The 23,443-nt window shown below is 47.2% G+C and overlaps 2 protein-coding genes across 3 annotated transcripts in view; both read left to right on the forward strand.

Moving 5' to 3' along the window:
- The first annotated feature begins 5,679 nt into the window (after positions 1–5,679).
- SSR2 (signal sequence receptor subunit 2) lies at positions 5,680–12,980 on the forward strand. Of its 2 annotated transcripts, XM_040230299.1 has the most exons (6): positions 5,680–5,774; positions 6,377–6,531; positions 7,478–7,576; positions 8,923–9,031; positions 11,203–11,280; positions 12,402–12,980. In XM_040230299.1, exons 1-6 carry the CDS (start codon positions 5,766–5,768, stop codon positions 12,510–12,512), a joined length of 561 nt encoding a protein of 186 aa, XP_040086233.1. In that variant the 5' UTR covers positions 5,680–5,765; the 3' UTR covers positions 12,513–12,980. The 2 variants fall into 2 exon arrangements, with proteins under 2 accessions (XP_040086233.1, XP_040086234.1); XM_040230300.1 differs by lacking the exon at positions 11,203–11,280 and having other exon boundaries at positions 5,685–5,774.
- A 3,982-nt stretch (positions 12,981–16,962) lies between these two features.
- Positions 16,963–23,443, forward strand: part of ARHGEF2 (Rho/Rac guanine nucleotide exchange factor 2) — a 48,867-nt gene continuing 42,386 nt past the window's right edge. The window contains exon 1 of the mRNA XM_040230301.1: positions 16,963–17,128. The gene's annotated coding sequence lies outside the window, so the exon portion shown is untranslated. The remainder of the gene's footprint in view (positions 17,129–23,443) is intronic.

Here is a 23,443-nt window from a genome sequence, read left to right on the forward strand (position 1 = left end):
TTCACACTTTAGTTGAAATTAGTTAAAATGGAGACTTCCCTGATGGTCCGGTGGTTAAGAATCCTCCTTCTAATACAGGGGACACAGGTTTGATCCCTGGTTGGGGAATAAGATCCCACATGCCATGGGGCAACGTGGCCTACACACTCCAACTAGAGAAGCCCCCGCTCTGCCAAAAAGACCTAGTGTAGCCAATAATAATGATGATGTGACAATAATAAGGTCATCATTGTAAAAAAAAAAAAAAGTTAGTTAAAATGAAATAAAGCTAAAAAATTCAGTTCTCCAGTCTGGATTTCAAGTGTTCCATAGCCACACGTGACTGGTGGCTAACATATTGGACAGCGGAGCTCTCATAGAACACTTCCATTTTCACCAAAAGTTCTATTGGACAGTGACTCATTAGCAAGAAAGGCATGGCATTCTGTCTGGCTTATCACTATTATTATTATTCTCTCTCTTTTGAGAGACAGGCAGAGTTTTTGTCTGTTTTGTCCACTGCTATTGCCCAGAAAAGTGCCTGGCACTCTGGAGAATGATCAGGAAATTTTTGTTGAGGAAATACTACAGGAGTTAGAACCAGTTTTCCATCACTTCTATCCCCTCACTCAACTGATCTCATCTAGAATGAGTTCATCCAGACTGGGGAGGAAGACAAGAAAGAGGAGGGAACAGGACAGAGGGGGTCTTAGACATCTGCGGCTAAGCCCCTCAGAAGAGCTCTGAGGCTCTGCTGGCTCTGACTTTACGCAATTTGGAATTTGGAGAGGATGGCAAAGAAAAAACCCAGATAAGCTAGTGAATCCAAGAGGAATTCTTGCACTTGCTCCCCAAAATGCACATTGTGCCCAGAGAGTGGGTCTGGGACACTGGGATTTCTGCTCACCCCAGGTCTCAGCCTGGTTTGTGGAATTGAGGAGTGACTGAGAAGCAAGTGAAGGGCCAGAGAGAGCCCAGCTGAGCTCCGTATGGCTCCAGAGAGGCATGAAACATAGAGAGAGGGACGGAATTCCCCGGTGGTCCAGTGGTTAAGACTCGGTGTTTTCACTGCTAGGGCCTGGGTTCAATCCCTGGTCAGAGAACTAGGATTCTGCAAGATGAGTGGTGTGACCAAAAAGAAAAAGAAAAAAGCAGAGGGAGGAAAAGGAAGAGGGAGAGAGAGGAGAACTGTGCCTGTGGAGGTCTGGGATAAGCCTGAGGGGGATGACCTGTGCTCTGTGTGAATTCACACCCGGGAACAGACAGGCTCAGGAAGTCTCTGCTGCTGCTGCTGCTAAGTCACGTCAGTCGTGTCCAACTCTGTGCAACCCCATAGACGGCAGCTCACCAGGCTCCGCCGTCCCTGGGATTCTCCAGGCAAGAACACTGGAGTGGGTTGCCATTTCCTTCTCCAATCCATGAAAGTGAAAAGTGAAAGTGAAGTCACTGAGTCGTGTCCACCTCTCAGCGACCCCATGGACTGCAGCCTACCAGGCTCCTCCATCCATGGGATTTTCCAGGCAAGAGTACTGGAGTGGGGTGCCATTGCCTTCTCCGCAGGAAGTCTCAGTGGATGCCAAAGAGGACAAGTATTGATGACAAGTATTAAACACCAGAAGTATTTGATCCCCTCTCTCCATACCTGTAGCACATCGGGAGCCCTCTAGAAAATTAGAGGCACCTCTGGAGAGAATGGCTGGGGAGTCCCTGCAGGAATAAAGGTTTAAGTCCTTGCTACCTAAAGGAACAGGAACTGGAAGAAGAAATTGGGTTTGATTGTAGAAAACTAAGGAAATTAACATGTCTTAAACATCTGAGTTTGCATCCTGATATTTATATCCACTATTTTTATACCCACTATTTCATTATTGTTTGATTTTTTAAAATAAGACTATAAACCTATAATATCTGTGTAAATTAAAAATGATTTTTTAAAATGATTCCATTTACATGGGGTACCTAGACTAGTCGAATTCATAGAGACAGAAAGTAGAATAGTAATTGCCAGGGGCTGCGGACAGGAGAAAGGGAGTTAGTACTGAGTTATTTATTTTTGCCTACATTGGGTCTTCATTGCTATGTGCAGGCTTTTCTCTAGTTGTGGTGAGCAGGGTCTACTCTCTAGTTGAGGTGTGTGGGCCTCTTGTTGCAGTGGGCTTATCTAGTTGCAGAGCATGGGTTCTAGGCACTTGGGCTTCAGTAGTGTGGCATGGGGCTTAGCTGCTCTGTGATATGTGGGATCTTAGCTACCCATCTGGGGATCGAACCCGTGTGCCCTGCATTGCAGTGTGGAGTCTTAACCACTGGACCACCAGGGGAGCCCTGGGAGTTAGTATTTAATGGGTATGGAGTTTCAGTTTGGGAAGATGAAAATTTCTGGTGATGGATGGTAGTAATGGCTGTACAATAATGTGAATGTAAATGTACATTTCAAGTGGTTAAAATGGTAAACTTCATGTTATGTGTGTTTATCACAATCAAAAAATGAATGTAAAAGTAAGAAAAAGAGATTGCTGCAAATTTACTGTAACAACTTTGATTCTGGATACTTCATGAAAACTGGCGTGGTTCATATTCACTCCATTACCACTTACAGAGTGCCCTTCCAGCTAACCTTATGCCCATTGCAGGCCCCTGGGTTTGACAGCAAGGCTCTATTTCTGAGTGCTTGCCTAGCCACCAGCTGGAAAGTGGTTTGCCACTTCCTTCTCAGCTTAGTCACACATTCTCTTGGTGGCCCTCTTGTTGCAGACCCCCAAAGAGAAGTCAGTGGGCAGGTTGGGCTCTGCCTTAAACACCAAGAAACAGGACACAAAGCCAGTGACACCATCCTGGGGGCACAGTAAGCACCCTAGGTAGCCCGAGGCTGGCTCTGCACTCCTCTGTTCCTAGCACACAGTGTCCTGAACATCTAACAAAGTTCTGCTCAAGCTCTTGGGTTGGGGTCCCCATGAGGATGGAAAGAATAAGTTGTATTCTTTTGGAAGTCTTTCAACAGAAACATCTCCCTTAGCAACTGACTCTCTCTCTTTTATGGCCATACTGTGTGGATTGAATCTGGGTCCCCTGTAGTGGAAGTGTGGAGTCCTAAACACTGGGCTGCCAGGGAATTCCCAGCAATCAAATCTCAAAACCACGCCTCTAGTCAGAATAGATTTCAATAGAGAGACTGTAAACAGAAATGATGAAGACTCCTCTAATCAGCAGATATTTCTTGAGCACCTCCGTGTGTTCAGCATCACTGTAGGACCTTTGGATAAATGTATATTAGACAAATTGCACCTAATCATGAAGGTCGACTTTCCAGATCAGAAACAATCAGAAAACAAACAAAAACCTACATGTCACTGTGGTGCTGTGAAAGAGCAATGCAGTCTGGCAAAGCCAAGGAAGGCTTCCCAGAGGGGATGAGACTAGGGTGAGGCCCTGAAGAAGGGCTTGGATTTGAATAGGAAAGAGAGGCAACAGAGAATTTTTTGAGGGAAGCCACACACAAAGGAAGTAGGAGGTTGTGTGTAGAGAATTTGTTGTGAGTCATTCCTGGAGTATATCCTGTGTGCTGAGGCATGACACTAAGCAATGGGAAACAGATCACCTGTCCTCAAGGAGCTCTAGTCTGGGAAATGGTGAATGGAGGGGCTACTAAAGCAAATACTGTGATGTGTATAAGTCTACAAGAATGTTAAGCCCGCAGAAAGTAGAAACCTTACCTGTTCTGTTCATCACTGTATCCTCAGTACCTAGAACAGTGCCAGGCACAATTATGTGCCCAATAATTGCATATTGAATGAACTCATGCTGCAATGGAGATGTATAATAGCAATATTGATAGCTACCGTTTATGGAGCACACACATGTGCCAGACAATATGCTAAGGGTTTTACATACATCATCCTATTTTATCCTCCAGCATTTTGAGAGTGCTATAATTATCTCATTTCACAGACTTGGAAACCAAGGCTTATAGAAGTTAACACTTGCTTCAAGGTTACCTAAACACTTAGGTGACAGAACAGAGATTTGAAGTCATGTATTCAAAACAGCCTAACTTCACTATCCATCCTCTGAACATAGAGTCAAAATGCTGTTTGGGGAAGTTTGTCTACTAGCTGACTGAAATGTGCAGAGAAAGACTCAAGAAAGCGAGACTATTGCAGTGAAAAATAGCAATAGCAACGCGTATAGACTAAAGCAGTTACAGGAGGAAAGAAGAAAGGATCTACTTTCAGGGGATTTCAGTTCAGTTCAGTCGCTCAGTTGTGTCTGACACTTTGCGACCTCATGGACCGCAGCATGCCAGGCTTCCCTGTCCGTTACCAACTCCCAGAGCTCTTTTTCTTGGGGATGATTTTGATCACTGCCTCCTGTACAATGTTAGAAACCTCAGCCCATAGTTCTTCAGGCACTCTGTCAATCAGATCTAATCCCTTGAATCTATTTGTCATTTCCACTGTATAATCATAAGGGATTTGATTTAGGTCATGCCTGAATGGTTTAGTGGTTTTCCCTACTTTCTTCAATTTGAGTATGAATTTGGCAATAAAGTGTTCATGATCTGTGCCACAGTCCACTCCCGGTCTTGTTTTTGCTGACTGTATAGAGTTTCTCCATCTTCGGCTGCAAAGAATATAATCAATCTGATTTCTGTATTGACCATTTGGTGATGTCCATGTGTAGAGTTGTCTCTTGTGTTGTGGGAAGAGGGTGATTGCTATGACCAGTTCATTCTCTTGGCAAAACTCTATTAGCCTTTGCCCTGCTTCATTTTGTACTTCAAGGCCAAACTTGCCTATTACTCAAGGTATCTATTGATTTCCTACTTTTGCATTTTAGTGCTCTATGATGAAAAGGACATCATTTTTGGGTGTTAACTCTAGAAGGTCTTGTAGGTCATCATAGAACCATTCAGCTTCAGCTTCTTCAGCATTAGTGGTTGGGGCATAGACTTGGATTACTGATATTGAGTGATTTGCCTAGGAAATGAACAGAGATCATTCTGTCGTTTTTGAGATTGCACTCAAGTACTGCACTTGAGACTCTTTTGTTGACTATGATGGCTACTTCATTTCTTCTAAGGGATTCTTGCCCACAGTAGTAGATATAATGGTCATCTGAATTAAATTCTCCTAGTCCCATCCATTTTAGTTCGTTGATTCCTAAAATGTCTGCGCTCACTCTTGCAGTCTCCTGTTTGACCACTTCCAATTTGTCTTGATTCATGGACCTAACATTCCAGGTTCCTATGCAGCCGTTTGAAATCCCCTTCAAAGGGCTTCTAAAGAAAGTTCAGGGCTTGGTGACTTATTTGATATACGGGATGACCAAATTTCTCGACCGGAAATACAAAGAACGTTGGTAGCCCCAAGAGAGATAGCTTTTCTCTAATTTCCAGTTTGACAGTACACTGGATAGATAGATTTTAGACAGATGACTCTAATCTCTAGATTGGTCAGTTCCACAAAACACTTAGTCAGGTGCTGGGTGTCCACAGTAACAGCAAGTCCGATTGAAAAGTCATTCTGGAGGGCAGAATGATAAAAGCGAGAAAGAAAGAAGGGAAAGAAGGGGGAAAAGAGACCGAGGGTGCACAGACAAGTCTTTCCTAGGAGCGGTCGCATCCCGGAGACCAGCGGGCACTACAAAGGGAAAGGTGGGGCTTTTCTAAGAACTACAACTCCCAGTAGGCATCGAGAAGAGCAACCAAGCTTCCGGCCAGAGCTTATTTCCGGTCTTTCGGGTGCTGACGCTCTCTTCCGGTTCTGACGGCCCCTGAAAGGCCTTGGGGGATGTGCACGGTGAGTCCCGAGGCACTGGGGTCGCGAGTGGGAGCAGGAGAATCTTGTGTCCGCACTACACTCAGCGGCTAAAAGTTAGCTCCGGGAGGTCAGGGAGGAGAGAGGGCATGCTGGCGGGAGGACGAGTAATCTTGGCAAGAATGAGGGAGGGGACTGGGGCCACGGAGGGCCCCAGAAAGGGATGTGGAGGGCGAGGACGAATGGGATCCCGGGGAAAGGATGGAAGGTGGGATGCAAGAGCGTGGGGGAAGACCCCGCGAGCGCGCCGTGGGATCCCAGGGGAGCTAGTGGAGGAGGACCAGAGGGAAGGTAGCAGCCGTGGGGTGCTTCTGCGTGAAGGAAAGCTAGAGGCTGCTGTGGGTCCGAGATCGGGCGAATCCGGTAGCCCAGGGAGCGTGGGCACATGGAGTCCTCTCAGAAGATCCTGCCAGTTAGGGAGCATCCAGGGCCCTGGTGGCTTAGAGACTGCTATGTTGGAAGGGGCTGCCGCTTTGACAAACTCAAAAGAGCTTTGACAAGAGTTTGAAAGAAAGAGCTGTCAGGAAGCTTTTGGTGGTTTTACGTACTTGGATTGACTGCTCGCTTTGCTTTTTTCTCCAAAGATGAGGCTGCTGGCATTCGCGGTGTTGGCTCTATTTGCTGTCACTCAAGCAGAGGAGGGAGCCAGGCTTTTGGCTTCCAAATCACTGCTGAACAGATATGCTGTGGAGGGGCGAGACCTGACCTTACAGTACAACATTTACAATGTTGGCTCAAGGTAAGGAGGCACTGGAGCTATAGGTTGGGTCCTTTTCAGGTTTCTTAAATTTCCTAGCTGGGAACAGGGACCAGCAGTGATTTATCTTTGAGAGATTTTCAGCAGCAGACATCATGGGTGAATGAATGAATAGACTGCTGGATCTGCTTTTGAAAGAGGAGGACATAATTCTTATCTAAGCTACAAGAAACCATCTTCCACTTTTTTTTGACGTGAAAGAGTTTCAGAGTGGGAAAGAAGCAAGAATTGTGGTGAAATAGGGAGAAGAAAATGAGAAGGCAGAAAATGTATAATCCTTTGTTACCTTAGGGATTTAGTTTCAGCTTCCTTTCCTAGATTGGCATTTTTGTTGTCTTTCACTGTTTTATTTTGTTTGGTTGGGCTTTGGGTTGTGTTTGTTTTGTTGTGTTGGTTTTTTTTTTTTTTTTTTTTGCCATGCTGTGGGGCATGTGGAATCTTAGTTCCTTGAGCAGGGCTCAAACCTGAGTGTCCCACATTGGAAGCACAGAGTCATAACCACTGGACTGCCAGAGAAGTTCCTTTTTATTTATTTATTTGGCTTCGTGTCGGGTCTTAGTTATGGCCTGCAGGATATTCATTACTGCGTCCCCTGGACCACCAGGAAAGTCCTCTCTTTTACTTTCTTCCCTTGAATTTTCTTTTCCATATGCATCTTGCTCCTGTTCCCCTCCTTACACATACACACACGTGAGAAAAAACTAGGGCAAAAATGGATTCAGGCCCATTCTTTCCTAGATATTTTGAGTATTTTATTTTGGTGCCCAGAATCCAGGCCTTGAGTGAGGTTCTTCAGTGTAACTATGTGACTCATACCTGTCTTTTGTAATTCTGATTTTCTAGGACAGGCAGACAGATCTGATTGCTAACTGCTTTAATTTTATAACCGTTACTTTACTAACCTTTGTTTGTTTCCTCCATTCTTTAGTGCTGCATTAGATGTGGAATTATCTGATGATTCCTTCCCTCCAGAAGACTTTGGCATTGTCTCTGGAATGCTCAACGTCAAATGGGACCGGATTGCTCCGTATCCTCTTGACACTGGCTGATGAAGGCTGATGGGATGTTGGGAGGGATGTTGCCAGCAAAGCAGTAGGGTCACGTCAATCTACGTGTATATGGCCATTCTTGCCACCTCTCTGGATAAGATGTGGCAAGAGAGACTAGTGAGAATTGTGTGTGCATGACGTAGGGTGGGCCTGAGGAAGGAGGTTGCTGAAGTTTAGGTTCAGTTCAGTTCAGTCGCTCAGTTGTGTCCGACTCTTTGCGACCCCATGAATCGCAGCATGCCAGGCCTCCCTGTCCATCACCAACTCCCGGAGTTCACTCAGACTCACGTCCATCGAGTCAGTGATGCCATCCAGCCATCTCATGCTCTGTCGTCCCCTTCTCCTCCTGCCCCCAATCCCTCCCAGCATCAGAGTCTTTTCCAATGAGTCAACTCTTTGTATGAAGTTTAGGTTATAAAGCCCTAAAACATTCTATATTGGGAAAATGTAGACAGATGTTTGTGTCTGGTTGATGATCTTTAAGGTGCTTTTAAAAGAAATTCTGTGGGATGCTAGTGTGGAAGACCTGGGTGACCTTTTTAAAGGCTCTTATTCAGTGAACCCCTTATTTGGATCAACTGGTAATTTCTTGAGTGTTTTTAAAATGCATTGTTTATTCACTTATTTCTGGCTACACTGGGTCTTCGTTGCTGTCTGCAGGCTTTCCCTAGTTGCAGCATGCGGGGCCTCCTTTTGTGGTGGCGTGTGGGCTTCTCATTGCAATGGCTTCTCTTGGGGAGCATGAGCTCTAGGGAGGTCCGGCTTCAGTAGCTGTGCTGCACAGGCTTAGTTGCTTTGCGGCATGCGGAATCTTCCCAGACCAGGGATCAAACCCCTGTGCCCTGCATTGGCAGGCGGATTCTTTACCACTGGGCCATCAGGGAAGGTTCCTTCCTGAGTGTTTTGATTTAGATTATTTTTTTCCCTTGTGAGTTAAATATATTTAGATTTTCTGACAAAGGTAAGTGTTCTCTTTGTATTGTTTTTGTTTTGTATTTTCAAGAATTTCCTTCAGTTATAGGCAGGGAAAGATTTTCTGTGACCTTAAGTGACTAATTTTTCATCTATAACCTGTATTGTTTTATAACATTTCAATATTGAGTATGTCATAGACCTCTTAAAACTTGATTTAAAAGATATCATATAATACCACCCACTTTAGGCTTAGATACAAAGCCTGTGTTTATTATTCTTGCAGAGTATCTTAGATATGAAATATTACATGTGTTAGCAACTCTTTTTGTGAATAGTGCATTTAGTCCCTAAGTTGAAAGTTTGTTACAACTGTAGCTTCATCCTTTTTCCTCCTTAACTCTTGAGTCAGTGCTAGCAACGTCTCCCACACTGTGGTCCTGCGCCCTCTCAAGGCTGGTTATTTCAACTTCACCTCAGCAACTGTTACATACCTGGCCCAGGAGGATGGGCCTGTTGTGGTGAGTCACCCAAACCCTTAGCTGGCTGGGGCTCAGCTCTACCTTCTTTTGCAGTCTCTTGCAGAAAATCTCCAGAGCAGGTGCTAAATTCTGAGGAAGTTCAGTTCAGTCAGTTCAGTCGCTCAGTCGTGTCCAACTCTTTGCGACCCCATGAATTGCAGCATGCCAGGCCTCCCTGTCCATCACCAACTCACAGAGTTCACTCAGACTCACGTCCATCGAGTCAGTGATGCCATCCAGCCATCTCATCCTTGGTCGTCCCCTTCTCCTCCTGCCCCCAATCCCTCCCAACATCAGAGTCTTTTCCAATGAGTCAACTCTTTGCATGAGGTGGCCAAAGTACTGGAGTTTCAGCTTTAGTATCATTCCTTCCAAAGAAATCCCAGGGCTGATCTCCTTCAGAATGGACTGGTTGGATCTCCTTGCAGTCCAAGGGACTCTCAAGAGTCTTCTCCATAAGAAGGACCAAAAACTTGAGATATTGTTGTAGGAAGGAGCATATTTCAACTTATGTTGTAAAGTCTCAAAATCAAGCAATTGAAATGAACGAGAGGGGAATGCTGTCTTGATTCCCCTCCTTCTGCTTCATTCTTATTCTGTACAGTGTCACGTGCTACCTGGTTTTTTACCGTCCTTGCGTTTCCAGTCCACCTTCTACACTGCCATCAGATTATTCCCTGTCTCCGCTGCGTCTGTGTCTCTCCCTTGCTTAGAATGCTCCTGCTTCTCTCATCAAGGGCACCCTTGATACCTTGCATACCCTTCAGGAGTCTTGCTGGGTTCTGCCTCTCCCTTCAGTCCTCTACCCACCAAGATCCTCTGTCCAATGAGGCCAAGCGCCTCCTCTCTCGGTGCTCCTCCTTTCCACTCTGCCTTTGTTCTCTGTTTGAAGTCCTCTCTCTCCTCCACTTCATTATCTGGCACCTTCTCAAGACCCAGTTCTGAACTGCATCTCCTTGATTCTGTCTCCTGCTTTTACAATTCATATTGTGCTTTCCTACTCAATCTTTCACTAAACATTCATTGACGGCATCAAAGCGTCTGTACCCCTTAAATTCCATGCCACTTGAACATTTAATTATTGACTGTCTTCAGTAGTTCTCTTTCTTATATCTAGGTCTTTTCCTTCACCCCCCACCTCCCAGTTTAATTATAAATGCCTCGAAGTGAGGGACTGTGTCTTAGATTTCTTTCTGTTTCCCATATAGGGTAGAAGTCCAATGTAAACAGTCTTTTGATTGATTGATGTAAAGGTCAGCAGACATTTATCGAGCCCCTGCAATGTGCTAGATGATAGGAAATACAAAGAAGATTAATAACATACTGTCGTAGGCCTCAAAAAGCTTAGGTCATGAATTTATAAATATACATGGGCTTTAGGCTTCTTAGTGAGTGCACAGTGGGGAAGGGCCTTAACATAGTCAACCATAGAACTATAAGAAATTCAAGAGACTCAGTCAGTGCACTCTCTGAATTATCTTTTTAAAATGAACCTGTGGGAGTATATTCTTGTAATTCTGGTTATGTTATTTTCACATCTTCCATCCTGTGTGCTTTAAGAACCTTGTTTGGGATTCTTTGGTTCCACCTGGTCCTTGACGGGTTAAAAGACACAAACTTCGAGGCTCAGCTGCCACTTTAGAACAGAGTTGTTTGCCATGTGCTCCAAACTCTTGGCCTGCTCTCCAAGACGAAGGAATGTGGGGCAGACTCAGCCCCTCCTCTGGCAATGTACATTTGGGTAGGGCTTGAGACTTTACGGAATCCTTCCCATTATTCCATTGGAGCCTCATGTCAGCTTGTAAGTTACAGAAGCGTTTCCACTTGAGGAATGGGGAAATGATTGCCAAGGGCAGAAGCGCCAGTGGTGGTGAGCAGCCCTCTCCAGAGTCTGAGGCTTTGATTGCCGCAGCATACCTGGCCGACCTTTTTTTTTTTTTTTCTTTTTTTAAGTAAATGCTTATCATGTGTCTCCTGGCTCCTAATTTACTCATCTTTACAACACACGAAAGAACCATCCATCTTCTCTAGTTCAAAAACTTTTCCTCATGTGGATGTTTCTTGGGCCTTTGGGAACTAAGACTCTATTGCTTAGAACTGGGTTGGTTGAAAAACTGCCCTTTTCCCAGATGAGAAAGAGCTGAAGACTTGCCTTCTTTTCTTCTTTTCAGATTGGCTTTACCAGCGCACCTGGACAGGGAGGAATCCTGGCTCAGCGGGAGTTTGATCGAAGATTCTCCCCCCATTTTGTAAGCTTTGCAGGCCTCTCATCATTTCCCTGGGAGGAGAACACCCTTTTTGTTCTGAGACCTCTTGGCCTCCTTAGAAGATATGTATAGTTGGTTGGTTCTTGTGATATCTGTTTTTTGGTGTCTGGTACACACTGCCATCAAACATCGTGATTTAACCATGGCTAGAGATTTTTGGCAATGAGATCACAATTGCCAGAACCAAAAAAAAAAACTGCCATTTTTCTCTGCTCAGCCTTGAGTAAAGCCCCACCTTGGAGTCCTGGGTCTCATTCGAGGATGAAAAGAGTATCTGCTTAGATTCAAAGAGTTGCCAAGCATCGGGAGGTTAAATGGGAACTTTGTTGTAGTCTAGTCTAGGAGAGAATTTTTTGAAGATTTGCCTAAAGTACTGAATGAGGAGATTCATTTATTCATTCCTTCAGGGAATAATTATGAGGTTCCAAATTACGTGCTCGCTTCTGTGCTTTGCTTGGAGAAACCAGCGCAAGACACAGTCCCTCCCATTGAAGGTCTTATGGGCTTATGGAGGCCTCAGTGGAGGGAGACTGCTGTGATAGCAGTCATACCCAGGGCTCAGGAGGAGATGCAGGGGGAACACCTAACCTGGTGTTGAGAGTCAGGGAGGATTTTCCGAGGGAGAGAGGTTTCACTAATTAAAGAGGAGGTAAGGAAGGGGAGGCACCCCAGGAAGAGGGAGTAGCTCTGAAGTGAGAAAAAGCGTGGTGGAGTCCAGGAATAGCAGTTAGTTTAGGAAGGCTGGAGGGCAGCATGTGACGCAGAGGAATGGAAGAGAGAGGCTGGCGGTGTGGGCCGGGGTTAGTTTGCAGGAGGCTTGACTGTCAGGGCAACACCTGGACATCTCCCTCCTCAAAGATTGTCTGGAAGAAAGAAGCTTCTCTTCCAGATTGGATTGGGTCAGGTGAGGCCTTTGGTTTCATAGCTCGAATGGACGTCTTTAGTGAGCCGTTCTGTGTCCGGAGTGGCCAGAGAGAAGCCTTCCTGCTGACGCTCTGCTTATGTGGGCTGGCTGCTCCCTTTTCTTATTGGACCCTCCCATCCTAGTCCTGTCCTATGCCCTAATCCAAGCTTCTTAGCAAGGCCTTTGTTGTCTTCCACAGCTGGACTGGGCAGCCTTCGGGGTCATGACCCTCCCTTCTATCGGCGTCCCCCTGCTGTTGTGGTACTCCAGCAAGAGGAAATACGACACCCCTAAAACCAAGAAGAACTGAGTGGGGCTTCCACAGCCCTCCCTGCCCAAGAAATCCAGGTGCTTTCCAGACTCCAAAGGGAATCTCAAATGCAGTGTCTTCTCCTTTAGCCCTTGGCCATCTTCTCCTGGATCCTGTCCTGCTCTAACCAGAGCGAAGGACCAGGCCTGGGAGTCTGTGAGTGCCTCTTTGGTTCCATCATGAAGCCGGACAAACAGGAACGCCTTCGGCAGCTGTCTTGACCTCGGGGCCCTGTGTTGCAGCACTGAGGTGCCGGGGGTATGTTGCTGGCGATGTGAACTCTCAGGGGTCCAGGAAAGGGCATTTCGGAGGCTGCCTGACACCACCCCATCCCCCGCCACCCCTCTCTAAAGAGGGTGGAAGATGAGATGAAAGCTGTGGGACTCTTAGAGGCTACCCAGTCTCTGTACTGGCTTAGGAAAGTTCTTACCAAATGGGGTTTTCTAATAAAAACAAATGCCACCCTGACTTGTCTGTTTTCCCATCACCTGGATGAACTCAGGTTGCTGTTGGTACACAGGCCCTGACTACTCAGGCTCCTGGACAGGTGAGCTGAACTCTGCCTCCTTGCTCCAGGGAATGTGGCTCCTGTCCCCTCAGAGGGATTCTACTCATCCACCTTCATGACAGTCTTTGCTTCTGTCCCTTGTTTCCCTGTCTGTTTTCACCAGTCACCACATGCTCAGTCATGTCCAATTCTTTGCAACCTCCTGGACTATAAACTGCCAGGCTTCTCAGTCCATGGAAGTTTCCAGGCAAGAATACTGGAGCAGATGGCCATTTTCTTCTCCAGGGGATCTTCCCGACCCAGGGACCAAACCCTTGTCTCCTGCTTTGGCAGGCAGATTCTTTACCACTGTGCCAGTCACCATATATTCCTCTAAACCTTCCTTGCTTGTGAGCCCTTCTCCACAGTAGAGGAGGGAAAATGGGGAAAGATGGTCTGCAGTTGTTTTAGCCCCAGATCTTCTGAGAGTAATTTAATTCATTTAAAAAAAATATTTATTTGGCTGTGTCAGATCTTGGTTGTGGAATGTGGGCTTAGTTGCTTTGCCTCGTGGGATCTTAGTTCCCCAACCAGGGATTGAACTTGTGTCCCTTGCACTGCAAGCTATATTCTTAACCACTGGACCAAGGAAGTCCCTTCACTGACTATTCTTGAAAAGCTATCGATTACACCTGATTCTAGCCCTTCCTGTGTTGAAGACTTAAGTTTGAGCTTATTTTAATGCCTCTGCTTTGAGCTCAGCCCAGGCTGAAGCACCTGAACCCCCCGAGTTGTTACCTAAGCACAGCCTGTGGAAAGGCAGTGGGTTTTGCTGCAGCAGCAATGGGGAGAAGCCACTCTCAGCTGACTCTGTCCAACCCAGGAATGCCGTGGTCAGAGAACAGCCTCCCCGGCAGGAGAGGAACCCAACAAACACCCGCTTTGTTCCTGCCACCGTTTCTCAGCTTAGATTCTGGTGGGGTATGGGGGCAGTGAGTGCTGCCCAACTGGTTTAACCTTTCCTTCGCCCAGCAGTTGGAGCCTCTGGGCTGAAGGATGAAAAGGACATGGAGACAACGGGAGGCTCTGAACGGAGTAGCCCTCCACCAGCTCACATCCCTCCTTCAGGGCCTGCGGCTCGGACACCCCAGGACTGGCCAGGTCAGAAGACGAGGATGTGTTTGCTTTTGTTCATTGTGTTGCTGGTGGAGACCTGGGATTCGCTCAGGAGAATGGGGGAAAGGCCAGTGAATCAGAAGCTTGGGGTTGAGAACAAGTATAGGGAAGGAAAAGGGAGCTAGTTTGATATGTATTGTTTTCCTCTTTAGCACTATAAGATGTTAGCCTTTGGAGGTGGGAACTCTCTGCCACCTGTGTGGTGTCTACTGGAAACAGTGAGGAGTTAACCTGTAGGAGGAAGGGTTCTGGTTTAGAGGCTAGGAGAAACTTCATAACTTGGGAAGGCAATATGAGATTTCTTCCTCAGGCTGAGTGGTAGGAGGTATTCCTCTTCTGAAAGCTGGGGCAGTCTTTCCCTTTTCTTGCAGAACTCTCACTTTGGATCCTGGCTCTTGTTACAGAGAAGACTAGGGGGGAGCCCAGGTCTGACCCAGGTGACAGGAGAAGCAAGTGAAGGCAGGGTCACAGGCACCTTGAAGAAAGGCCAAAACCAGATACTTCGTCTCTTGAGAGACCAGATTCCTTAGAGTCAGGGTGGAATTTGAGCCTCCCTTAAGCAGTGGCATTGGAGAATAGAAGAGCCTCTAAAATCTATAGATGGCAAGACTTAGCTGGCATAGTTGCTTTAGGATTAAGCCCTCTTCGTGAGATAATTTAATTGAGGATGAGTAGCAGATGGTGCTTCACTCTAGTGAAAACCACCCTTAGGGAGATGGGAACCCTGACCTCCAGATTTCATGCAGGTCTGCAAAGGAGAGAGAAAGTAAGCACCCACCCCACATCCTTCCTGGAGATTGGGTACCCAGCCTGAGAACGTCCTCCCTTAAAGGCAAAACAGATAGTAACCCAGCTGTCAGTGTGTTCCAGATCCCCTCCCCCGGAAACCAGCCCTCTATCCCTCCCATATCATGCAGCACTCGCTCACCCACGCCCAGCCCCAGTACCAGGAGGAGCCAGGGCCAAGATTATCACCTTTTTTACATCCTAGGCTTTGGGATTTCACCTGAAGAAAGCCAATGGGGAAATGGGGATAAGGATTCCCAAAAAGCTGGGCATAATGGAGCAGCTTGGTGACAGGATGGGAGTTTTCAAGGCTTGATACCTGGAGAGAGCAGCTCAGGGTGGTGGAAGGAGCACGGACCACAGACGCAGCAGTGCTGGGTCCCCGCCCACCTCCACCACCCACTGGCCGGCTGACCTCAGGTGAGTCACGCCTCCTTCTGGAGCCTGTGTCCTCATCTGTACAATCACAGGATTGTTTAATCAGGATTTCTGAGGATCCTCCACCACAAAACAGGTGGCTGTTTCCCCTGTATTCTTGAGAAGTAAGAAACAACTCATCTGGTCCTATGGTTTGCAGTCGCTCATATGGTTTGGAGCCCAGCCAGGTAGGAAAAGGGCTTCCCTGGTGGCTCAGACAGTCAAGAATCTGCCTGCAATGTGGGAAACCTGGGTTTGATCCCTAGCTCGGGAAGACTCCCTGGAGAAGGGAATGACTCTCCACTCCAGTATTCTTGTCTGGAGAATCCCATGGACAGAGGCGCCTGGCAGGCTACAGCCTGTGGGGTCACAAAGAGTCACGACTGAGCGACTAACAATTCCACATAGGTAGGAAAGGGCACACAGCTTCCACATCTGGCAACAGCTGCCCTCTTCCTCTCACCCAGAGTGAGGGTTTGAGAGCAAGGATAGACTGTGGATCACATAATCTCATTTAATAGATCAGGGAAGGCAGAAAGTAGAGGGGCTTATCCAAGGTCACAGCAAGTGGCGGTTTTATTGAAGAGCATATTTATTGAATAACTATTATTTATATAATAACTATTATGGACCCAGCACTTAAGTGCCACTATTTGTACATCGCTCATTCACTATCCCCATTGTACAGAGGAGGCGATGAGGCTAATAGAATAGGTAACTTTTCCAAGGCCCCTTATCTAGGGAGTCGGCAGAGGTAGCCGAACTCTTCCAATTCCAGCATGTCCTTTCCACTAGACCATGGGCCTGGCAGGGAGGAGGCTCCCCGGTACCTCAGGAAGTCCAGTGTCTGCCCACGCCATCCTCTGCCCCAGGGAAGCAGGGAAGGTGAGTCAGCACCCCAAGAAGCGGTTATCAGGGAAGGGGGTGGAGAGCCTGTCAGATATCCTGTGCCTGGTATCCACAACACTCTGGGAGTGGGGCTGTGTGTGCCGAGCTGCCAGCTCACTCTGTTCCTGTTGGCCGAAGGAGGGCCGTCCTCAGACGCAGCTGCCCTTGTCAGTGCTCCTCCCTGCACTTTCATCACAGAAAATGCAGTCTGTCCTCCTCCCCCTACTGTAACCTGCCTCTTAAAGGGAACGACCAACATTCGGAAACCAGATTAGAGAGACAGCAAAGGACCTCCCCGACCCCACTAGGACCTTGCTGTGAAGTCGGGTGCCAACACTGGGCCTTTCCCTGAGATGTCCTCTCTTTCCCCTCAGCTCCACCCTGTCTCCACTGGCGGGTGGGTGAAGGTTCCCTGGGATGTCATTCCCACATACTCTCCGCTCAGGGTGACCCCAGCTTGGCTTCCTGAATCTGTTTCCACCTGTGACTGAATCCGGTGGCTGCCCTTTGGGGAATGTCAAGGACAGGAGAACCCAGGAATCCTCTGGACCAGTGTTGGCACCGAAGGGGTTAAAGACCGGGGCCCAGCACTGTCTAGGGTGTTTGAAGTAGGGCGGGGAAGGGAAGGGCTAGAGTTGTTGGAGAGGCAGCTGGTCTGGACTGGAATGAGTCCCCCCTGTCTCCTAAGCAAACTTCTGGACCATGAGCTATTCCCTTAAAAGGACTAAGAGAGAGGCACCCCCATTAAGGTGCTGGACTGGATTCTTAGAGGGGCTACCTGGAGCGGGACTTCCTTCCATATTGAAGTCACCAACCGAGGGCAAGAACGGGTCTCCCGTCTTTGGGATATCTCCCGAGTCTGGTGAGTTTCCCTCTTCCTTTCCCTGAGTCCTTCCTTCATGAGTGGGCATTCCCCAGAAGAAGAGATCTTCAGGACCCCCTCAGCACACTGAGGAAGTGGCAGAACAGTTCTCCACCAGTCTCCTGTATTCAGTTCCCATTTTTAACTAAGGTGCATCCTGTTTGTGTCTGTGTGAGTGTGCACAGGTGTACAAATAGAAAATCACCAAAATGGCCAACAGTTAATTAGCATTACTTGTGCAACCAGTGATGCCAAAGCTTGTTTTTGCATTCTTAATCCTCACAATCCTGATGAGGTTGGCATATCACAATCCCTATATTAAATGTGAGGTTTATCCCTCTGTCCATGGGATTTTCCGGGCAAGAATACTGGGGTGGGTTGCCATTTCCTTCCCCAGGGGATCTTCCCAACGCAGGGATCAAAGCTGGGTCTCTTGCCTTGGCAGGAGGATTCTTTACCACTGAGCCGCCAGGGAAGCCCAGTTAAACAGCTAACCCTTGCCAATTAAGAGGGATTCAAACTCAAGTTCACCTGGCAGCAGAGTCCATTATGATGTCTTCTAGTCTCTTTTTCTTACTCAAGACGTATGGACAAAAAGGATGGCTAGAATTTTAAAATCTCAAGTCCTAATTCACCCAGGGTCCCCTTCCTCTAAGGCCTGGCAGTACCCCCTTCATCCGTCTGAGTTAATTGCGAGATTTAAAGGGCCACCAACTCATGTCTGAGGCTCAGAGGCCTCCAGATTCCAGATCATTCCATCCATTCAGATGAGGAGCTTCCTACTTCACCCCCCACCTTTAGGTGTTCCCTGGGATCTAATGGGTTAATTCCTTTGACTCTGTGGTCAAAGTCTTCTCAGGTGTGTCCCTCTGAACCTGAGCCCTTCTCTTGCCCCACCCTTCTGGCCTGGCACCCAGGATGCAGGCCAAGAAACTGACAGGAGGTGGAAAGGGACTGATTGGTTTTGCCCCTTTTATTCCCTAGCACCCACACATCATGGGCTAGCCTGGGTCCCAGCAAACTTCTGGTAGAGAAAGCACACATGCCTAGCAGAAAGAAAGGACAGGATCCCTAGGTTCAGTTTGCAAATCTATTTCAAGAAAGAAAGAAGATGGTCACACTTGGAAACCCAAAGCAGCAGAAGTCCTGATTGCTTTGTGAGCCTAACATATCAAAGAGGTGGGGGTGATTTGGGGTGGGTGTTTCAGATGCTTGATGGCTGACCTTTATGGAGATGCGGTGGGACTTCCTTGATGGTCCAGTGCTTAAGACTTTGGGCTTCCACTGCAGGGGGCGTGGGTTCAATCCTTAGTCGGGGAATTAAGATTCTGCATTTTGAGCTGTGGTGTTGGAGAAGACTCTTGAGAGTCCCTTGGACTGCAAGGAGATCAAACCAGTCAATCCTAAAGGAAATCAGCCCTGAATATTCATTGGAAGGACTGATGCTAAAGCTGAAGCTCAAGCTCCAATACTTTGGCCACCTGATGCGAAGAGCTGACTCACTGGAAAAGACCCTGATACTGGGAAGGAGTGAAGGCAGGAGGAGAAGGGGATAACAGAAGATGAGATGGTTGGACGGTATCACCGACTCAATGGATATGAATTTGAGCAAGCTCCAGGAGACAACGAAGGACAAGGAAGCCTGGAATGCTGCAGTCCGTGGGGTCACAGAGAATCAGACACGACTTAGTGAGTGAACAACATATTCAGCACATATTTCTTTAGCACCTATCAGTGTCTGACAGGACCCAGAAAGGTCTATGTGCAAACACAGTGGTGGGGCACTGTAGTCATACATGACTGCTAGAAAAATCATAGCTTTAACTATACAGACCTTTGTTTGCAAAGCGATATCTTTGCCTTTTAGTATGCTAAGTTTGTCATACTTTTCCTTCCAAGGAGCAAGCATCTTAATTATAAAATTATAAAATTTAATTATAAAGTGAACAGTGCCATAAGGCACTGTTGTTGTTTAGTCACTACGTCATGTTCAACTCTTTTGTGACCCCATAGAGTGTAACCTACCAGGCTGCTCTGTCCATGGGATTTTCTAGGCAAGAATGCTAGAGTAGGTTGCCATTTCCTTCTCCAGGGGATCTTCCCAACCCAAGGATCTAACCCGAATCTCTTGTACTGGCAGGTGGATTCTTTACCGCTGAGCCACCTGAAAAGCCCTCACTTACACAATGTCGAGCACATAGCAAAATCTTGTATGTCCCACACCAAGAAACGGAGCAATGGTAAAGCCAAGTCAGGGTGAGGTGAGGCGGTGTTAGAGACTTGGGTGCTGTATGACCCGCTGTAGAATGGGGAGTTCAGGGAGCAGGGAGAGGTGGGAAGGAACTGTGGTTACTGAAGCCTTTTTTTTTTTTTTTAACTGAAACCTTCTTTACCTGAAGCACTGCTGTAGTCTTTTATGTGGGATACTGTTGGATTAATGATTTACTTTCTATGCGAGAAGAAGCAGGTATATTAAATTTTGAACCATCAAAGGGTTTTCTATGACCCTGTCCTCCAGGGCTGGGAGACCCCGAGGAAAAGCCTGCAGATCATGCCATCTGGCCTCTCCCTTCCTTCCCATTCTTTACTTTCTAGTTTGTTCAGGTCTTCCCCGTTATTGCCCCTTTGGGGAGATTTAGAACCCCAGAGCCAAACCCAGGAAGCCACCCAGACTGTGAAGGGGCCCGACAGCATTGCCCACCATCCCACGTGCCCAGCTGTGTGGTTGCTTTCAGCAGTTCCTACCCTCAGTGTTTGCTGGCTGCAAACAGAAGCAGGGCCCTCCCTGCCCACCACCCATCACCTCATTCAGATATCTAAGATCCAGAGGGAGTAGAAAGGACAGATTTAACTTACCCCCATCTAATTTCTTCTGGAAGCTGCTTTCTCTCTTTGGCTGGTGTGGAGGGGGCAGAAATGAGGATGAGAATGGGAGTGAATAACAACAGTGCTGGATTTCTTTTTTGTTTTTTTCTTCTGGCCGAGCAGTTTGTGGAATGGACTCTTAGTTCCCTGACCAGGGATTGAACCTGAGGCCTCGGCAGTGAAAGCATGGAGTGCTAACCACTGGACTGCCAGAGAATTCCCCAGACTTCTTTCAAAGCTAGCCACTTGCACTCACTGGGAGCTTGCCTTCTGGCTTCAGAGGAGAACTCAGGTTCTGCAGTGCATTGGATCTGCTGTGGAAACTCAACTCTACCTCCTACAGCCCTGTGACCTTTGAGCAAGTTACTTTCCTTCTCTGTGCTGCCTGTTTCTTCTGATGTAAAATAGAAATAATAATATCTATTTCAAGAAATGGTTGTGAGGGTCCCACAAGATGATGTAGGCACTGATTTTGGGTTTAAGCCTCTACCCCTGTAGGCTCAGATGCTACTTAGGAAATGGATGAGCTGGGGTCTTTGATGTTCCTCTTCCCTAAGCTGGTTAGAGACGCCTGGCTGGTGAGCAATAAGCCTTACTGTCTCTCTTTAATCTCTTTTTCTCTCCTTCCTGAGATTTTGAGGCCCAGCTTCTCTAAATCAAGACTCTGCAAACTTTTTCTGTAGAGACCCAGATAATAAATATTTTCAGCTTTACAGGCCATATGGTCTCTGCTGCAACTACCAACTTTGCTGTCGTAATGCAAAAACAGCCTTATACCGTATGTAAATGAATGAACATGGCTGTGTTCCAAGAAAACCCTTTATTTATGAGCACTGAAGTTTAAATTTCATGTAATTTTTATGTGTCACAAAGTAGTATTCTTTTGATTTTTTCCCCCCAGGCATATAAAAAAGAAAATAGTACAGATTTGACCACAGGCCATAGTTTGCCAACCTCTGCTGCAAATCACCAGAGGCTATTGCCCCTCCCTTCTCTTTGAAGAGTGCAAGTTCATCAAGGTCCTTCTTGCTCTGGTTGTTTGCATTCTTTTATATCAGAAGTACTTTATGATAATTACTCCCCATCACAGTTGTTTTAGTATCAGCCTGTAGGTTATTTATTCACTCTCTTTTTAAGAGCTAACAGTGAGGTAACCATCATATAGTGCTTCTGTCTTGGGCCTTCCTCTCTCCAGATCTCCATTTCTCAATGCTCTGCCTTCTCTCTGCCTCTAAATAACAGCAACAACAATAGCAGCATTTACTAAGTACCTGGCGTGCTGCGATTCATGGGGTTGCAAAGAGTCGGACACGACTGAGCGACTGAACTGAACTGAACTGAACTGAATATGTGCCAAGCACAGTATTAGTTGTATTTACCTACATTATCATCAAGTCTTTCAATATCCTTGCAAGGTAGTATTATCATTCCCATTTTACAGATGGTTCCAGAGCTCAGAAACATGAAATAAGCAATGTCGTGTGGTTGTTTATTGAGATGCCCAAGGTCACATGGCTTATGAAAGCGGCAGAGCTAGCAAATCTGCCCAACTTCAAAGCCACTGTAGCATCCAAAAGAAATTACAGTCTCAGGGTTCTGAATAAGAGAAATCTCTCTCTATTAAAACAATACATCCCTCCATCTCAGCACATGGTAGAATGTCTAACGAATCAATGGCGGCTAGGGAAATGATGGAGATTACACACAGAGGAGAGATCAGGAGATGCTGAAGGTCTGTGTTGGTGGGGAAAGCATCTGATCCAGAGGCAGGAAGAAGAGTAAAGTGACTGAGGGCCCCTTCTGGCTTTCCTCCCCTGCCCCCATCCCCAGCATCTGATCCCAGACCTATTTCAGAATCTCCTATCTCTGCTCAGCGGAAGCAATGATGTGACACGATGTGATCTCATTCAGGAGCTAAATAAAGCCATTGTGTGAGCCCCAGCCCTGGCCGCTCCCATGTACCATTTCCTGAGCTCAGGAACCCAGGGAAAGATGGGAGGGGGCTGGGAGAGAACTGATGTGAGGAGCAGCAAGGAAGGGAACATAGAGCCACAGAAAGCGGAGGGCGGAATATCTCTGGGAGGGGGATGAGGAAGCCTTGCTAAACCTCATCTCTTTGAAGGAGAGAATGAAAGTTATTGACATTATAGCATGAAGGAGTGGGATTTAGAAAACAGAAAAAACTTTCCGAAGAATGGAATGAAGATATGAGGGAGAAGGAGTCCCGTGGATTCCATTTTCACAGAGGGCAGAGACCATGAATGACATGACAGAAGAGGTTAGAAAGAGGGCAGATCTTTGAGAAGAGGTCAGATTCAAGGTGGTCTCAGTTGGAGGAAGAAGGGTGAGATCCCAGGACACGAAGATCTCAGGATTAAAAATGTCTGTCTGCCAGGCCAAGGCAGCAAGGTACCGCCTCCAACAGGAAACATCTCCAGGGATGGAGGGAAAGGAAAGGGCTTCCATTCACTGCTTTTCATTCATCTAGTCAAATCCAGCCCTGTGAGCAAAATCCAGCCAGGAAGAGCAGGTAGAAGCTGGGTACAAGGTGTATAGGTCTAACAGCTCTTTCTCTTTTCCGAGGTCATTGAATGCCAGATCTGAGGTCCTCATGGTGCCCCCTCAGTGCCCATTTCTGTCCTATTCCCAGCCCTTGTTGCTCTTTTTCTAGTGAGCACCCCGAGTTCCTACTCTTTCCTCCCTCCCAGCTTCCCTCAATCCTTTTTTGTCAGTGCCTCCCGCCCCTTGCCCCAGATCTCAGCTTTGAGACCCCTGGTTGGCAGGGATCATGCTGTGGCCCTGAGGCTCCATCCTGCTCCCTGCAGAACTGCCCATCCCATTTATTTTATTTTTAAAAAATATCTGTTTATTTGGCCATGTCAAGTCTTAAGATCTTTGTTCTAAGATGGGATGTGGGATGTTGCGTTGTGGCACACGGACTCTCTAGTTGTGACACGTGGGCTTAGTTGCCCTGTAGCATGTGGGATCCCAGCTCCCTGACCAGGGATCGAACCCACGTCCCCAGCCTTGCAAGGTGGATTCTTAACCACTGGACCACTAGGGAGGTCCCTGGGCCATCCTGTTTACAGATGGCACATCAGATGACACGAGGCCCAAGTCTATGGATGCAGAGAGAGGATGTGTCCCAGTGGCTGGACGAGAGGCCCCCTCTATGTGGCTTCCCGATGTGCTGAGACACCAGGCCTGGGCTGGTCTCCTAGGCCTCTCCTTTTCTATTCTTAGACCCACCCGGCAGGGCAGCAGAATCCACCTGCAGAGGCCTGAGTACTTGTGTCCTCCCTTCCCCATGGTAGACAGGTGTGCAGTGGGGCACAGGCACCATCTCAGTGGTCCTGGGTGCAGCAGCAGCAGCAGGTTGCAGTGAGAGAGGGAGAAGTAGCTGGAAGGAACGACTTTCCAACAACCTGGATTTTAGGTGTGTGTGGGGGG

The sequence above is a fragment of the Oryx dammah genome, unplaced genomic scaffold, assembly GCF_014754425.2.
Source record: "Oryx dammah isolate SB20612 unplaced genomic scaffold, SCBI_Odam_1.1 HiC_scaffold_28, whole genome shotgun sequence".
NCBI classification, from domain to species: Eukaryota; Metazoa; Chordata; class Mammalia; order Artiodactyla; family Bovidae; genus Oryx; species Oryx dammah.

Coding starts and splice junctions, on each gene's coding strand:
- SSR2 (XM_040230299.1), top strand. Junction 6,532..7,477: donor ATTTACAATGTTGGCTCAAG/GTAAGGAGGCAC, acceptor TCCATTCTTTAG/TGCTGCATTAGATGTGGAAT. Junction 7,577..8,922: donor AAATGGGACCGGATTGCTCC/GTATCCTCTTGA, acceptor CTCTTGAGTCAG/TGCTAGCAACGTCTCCCACA.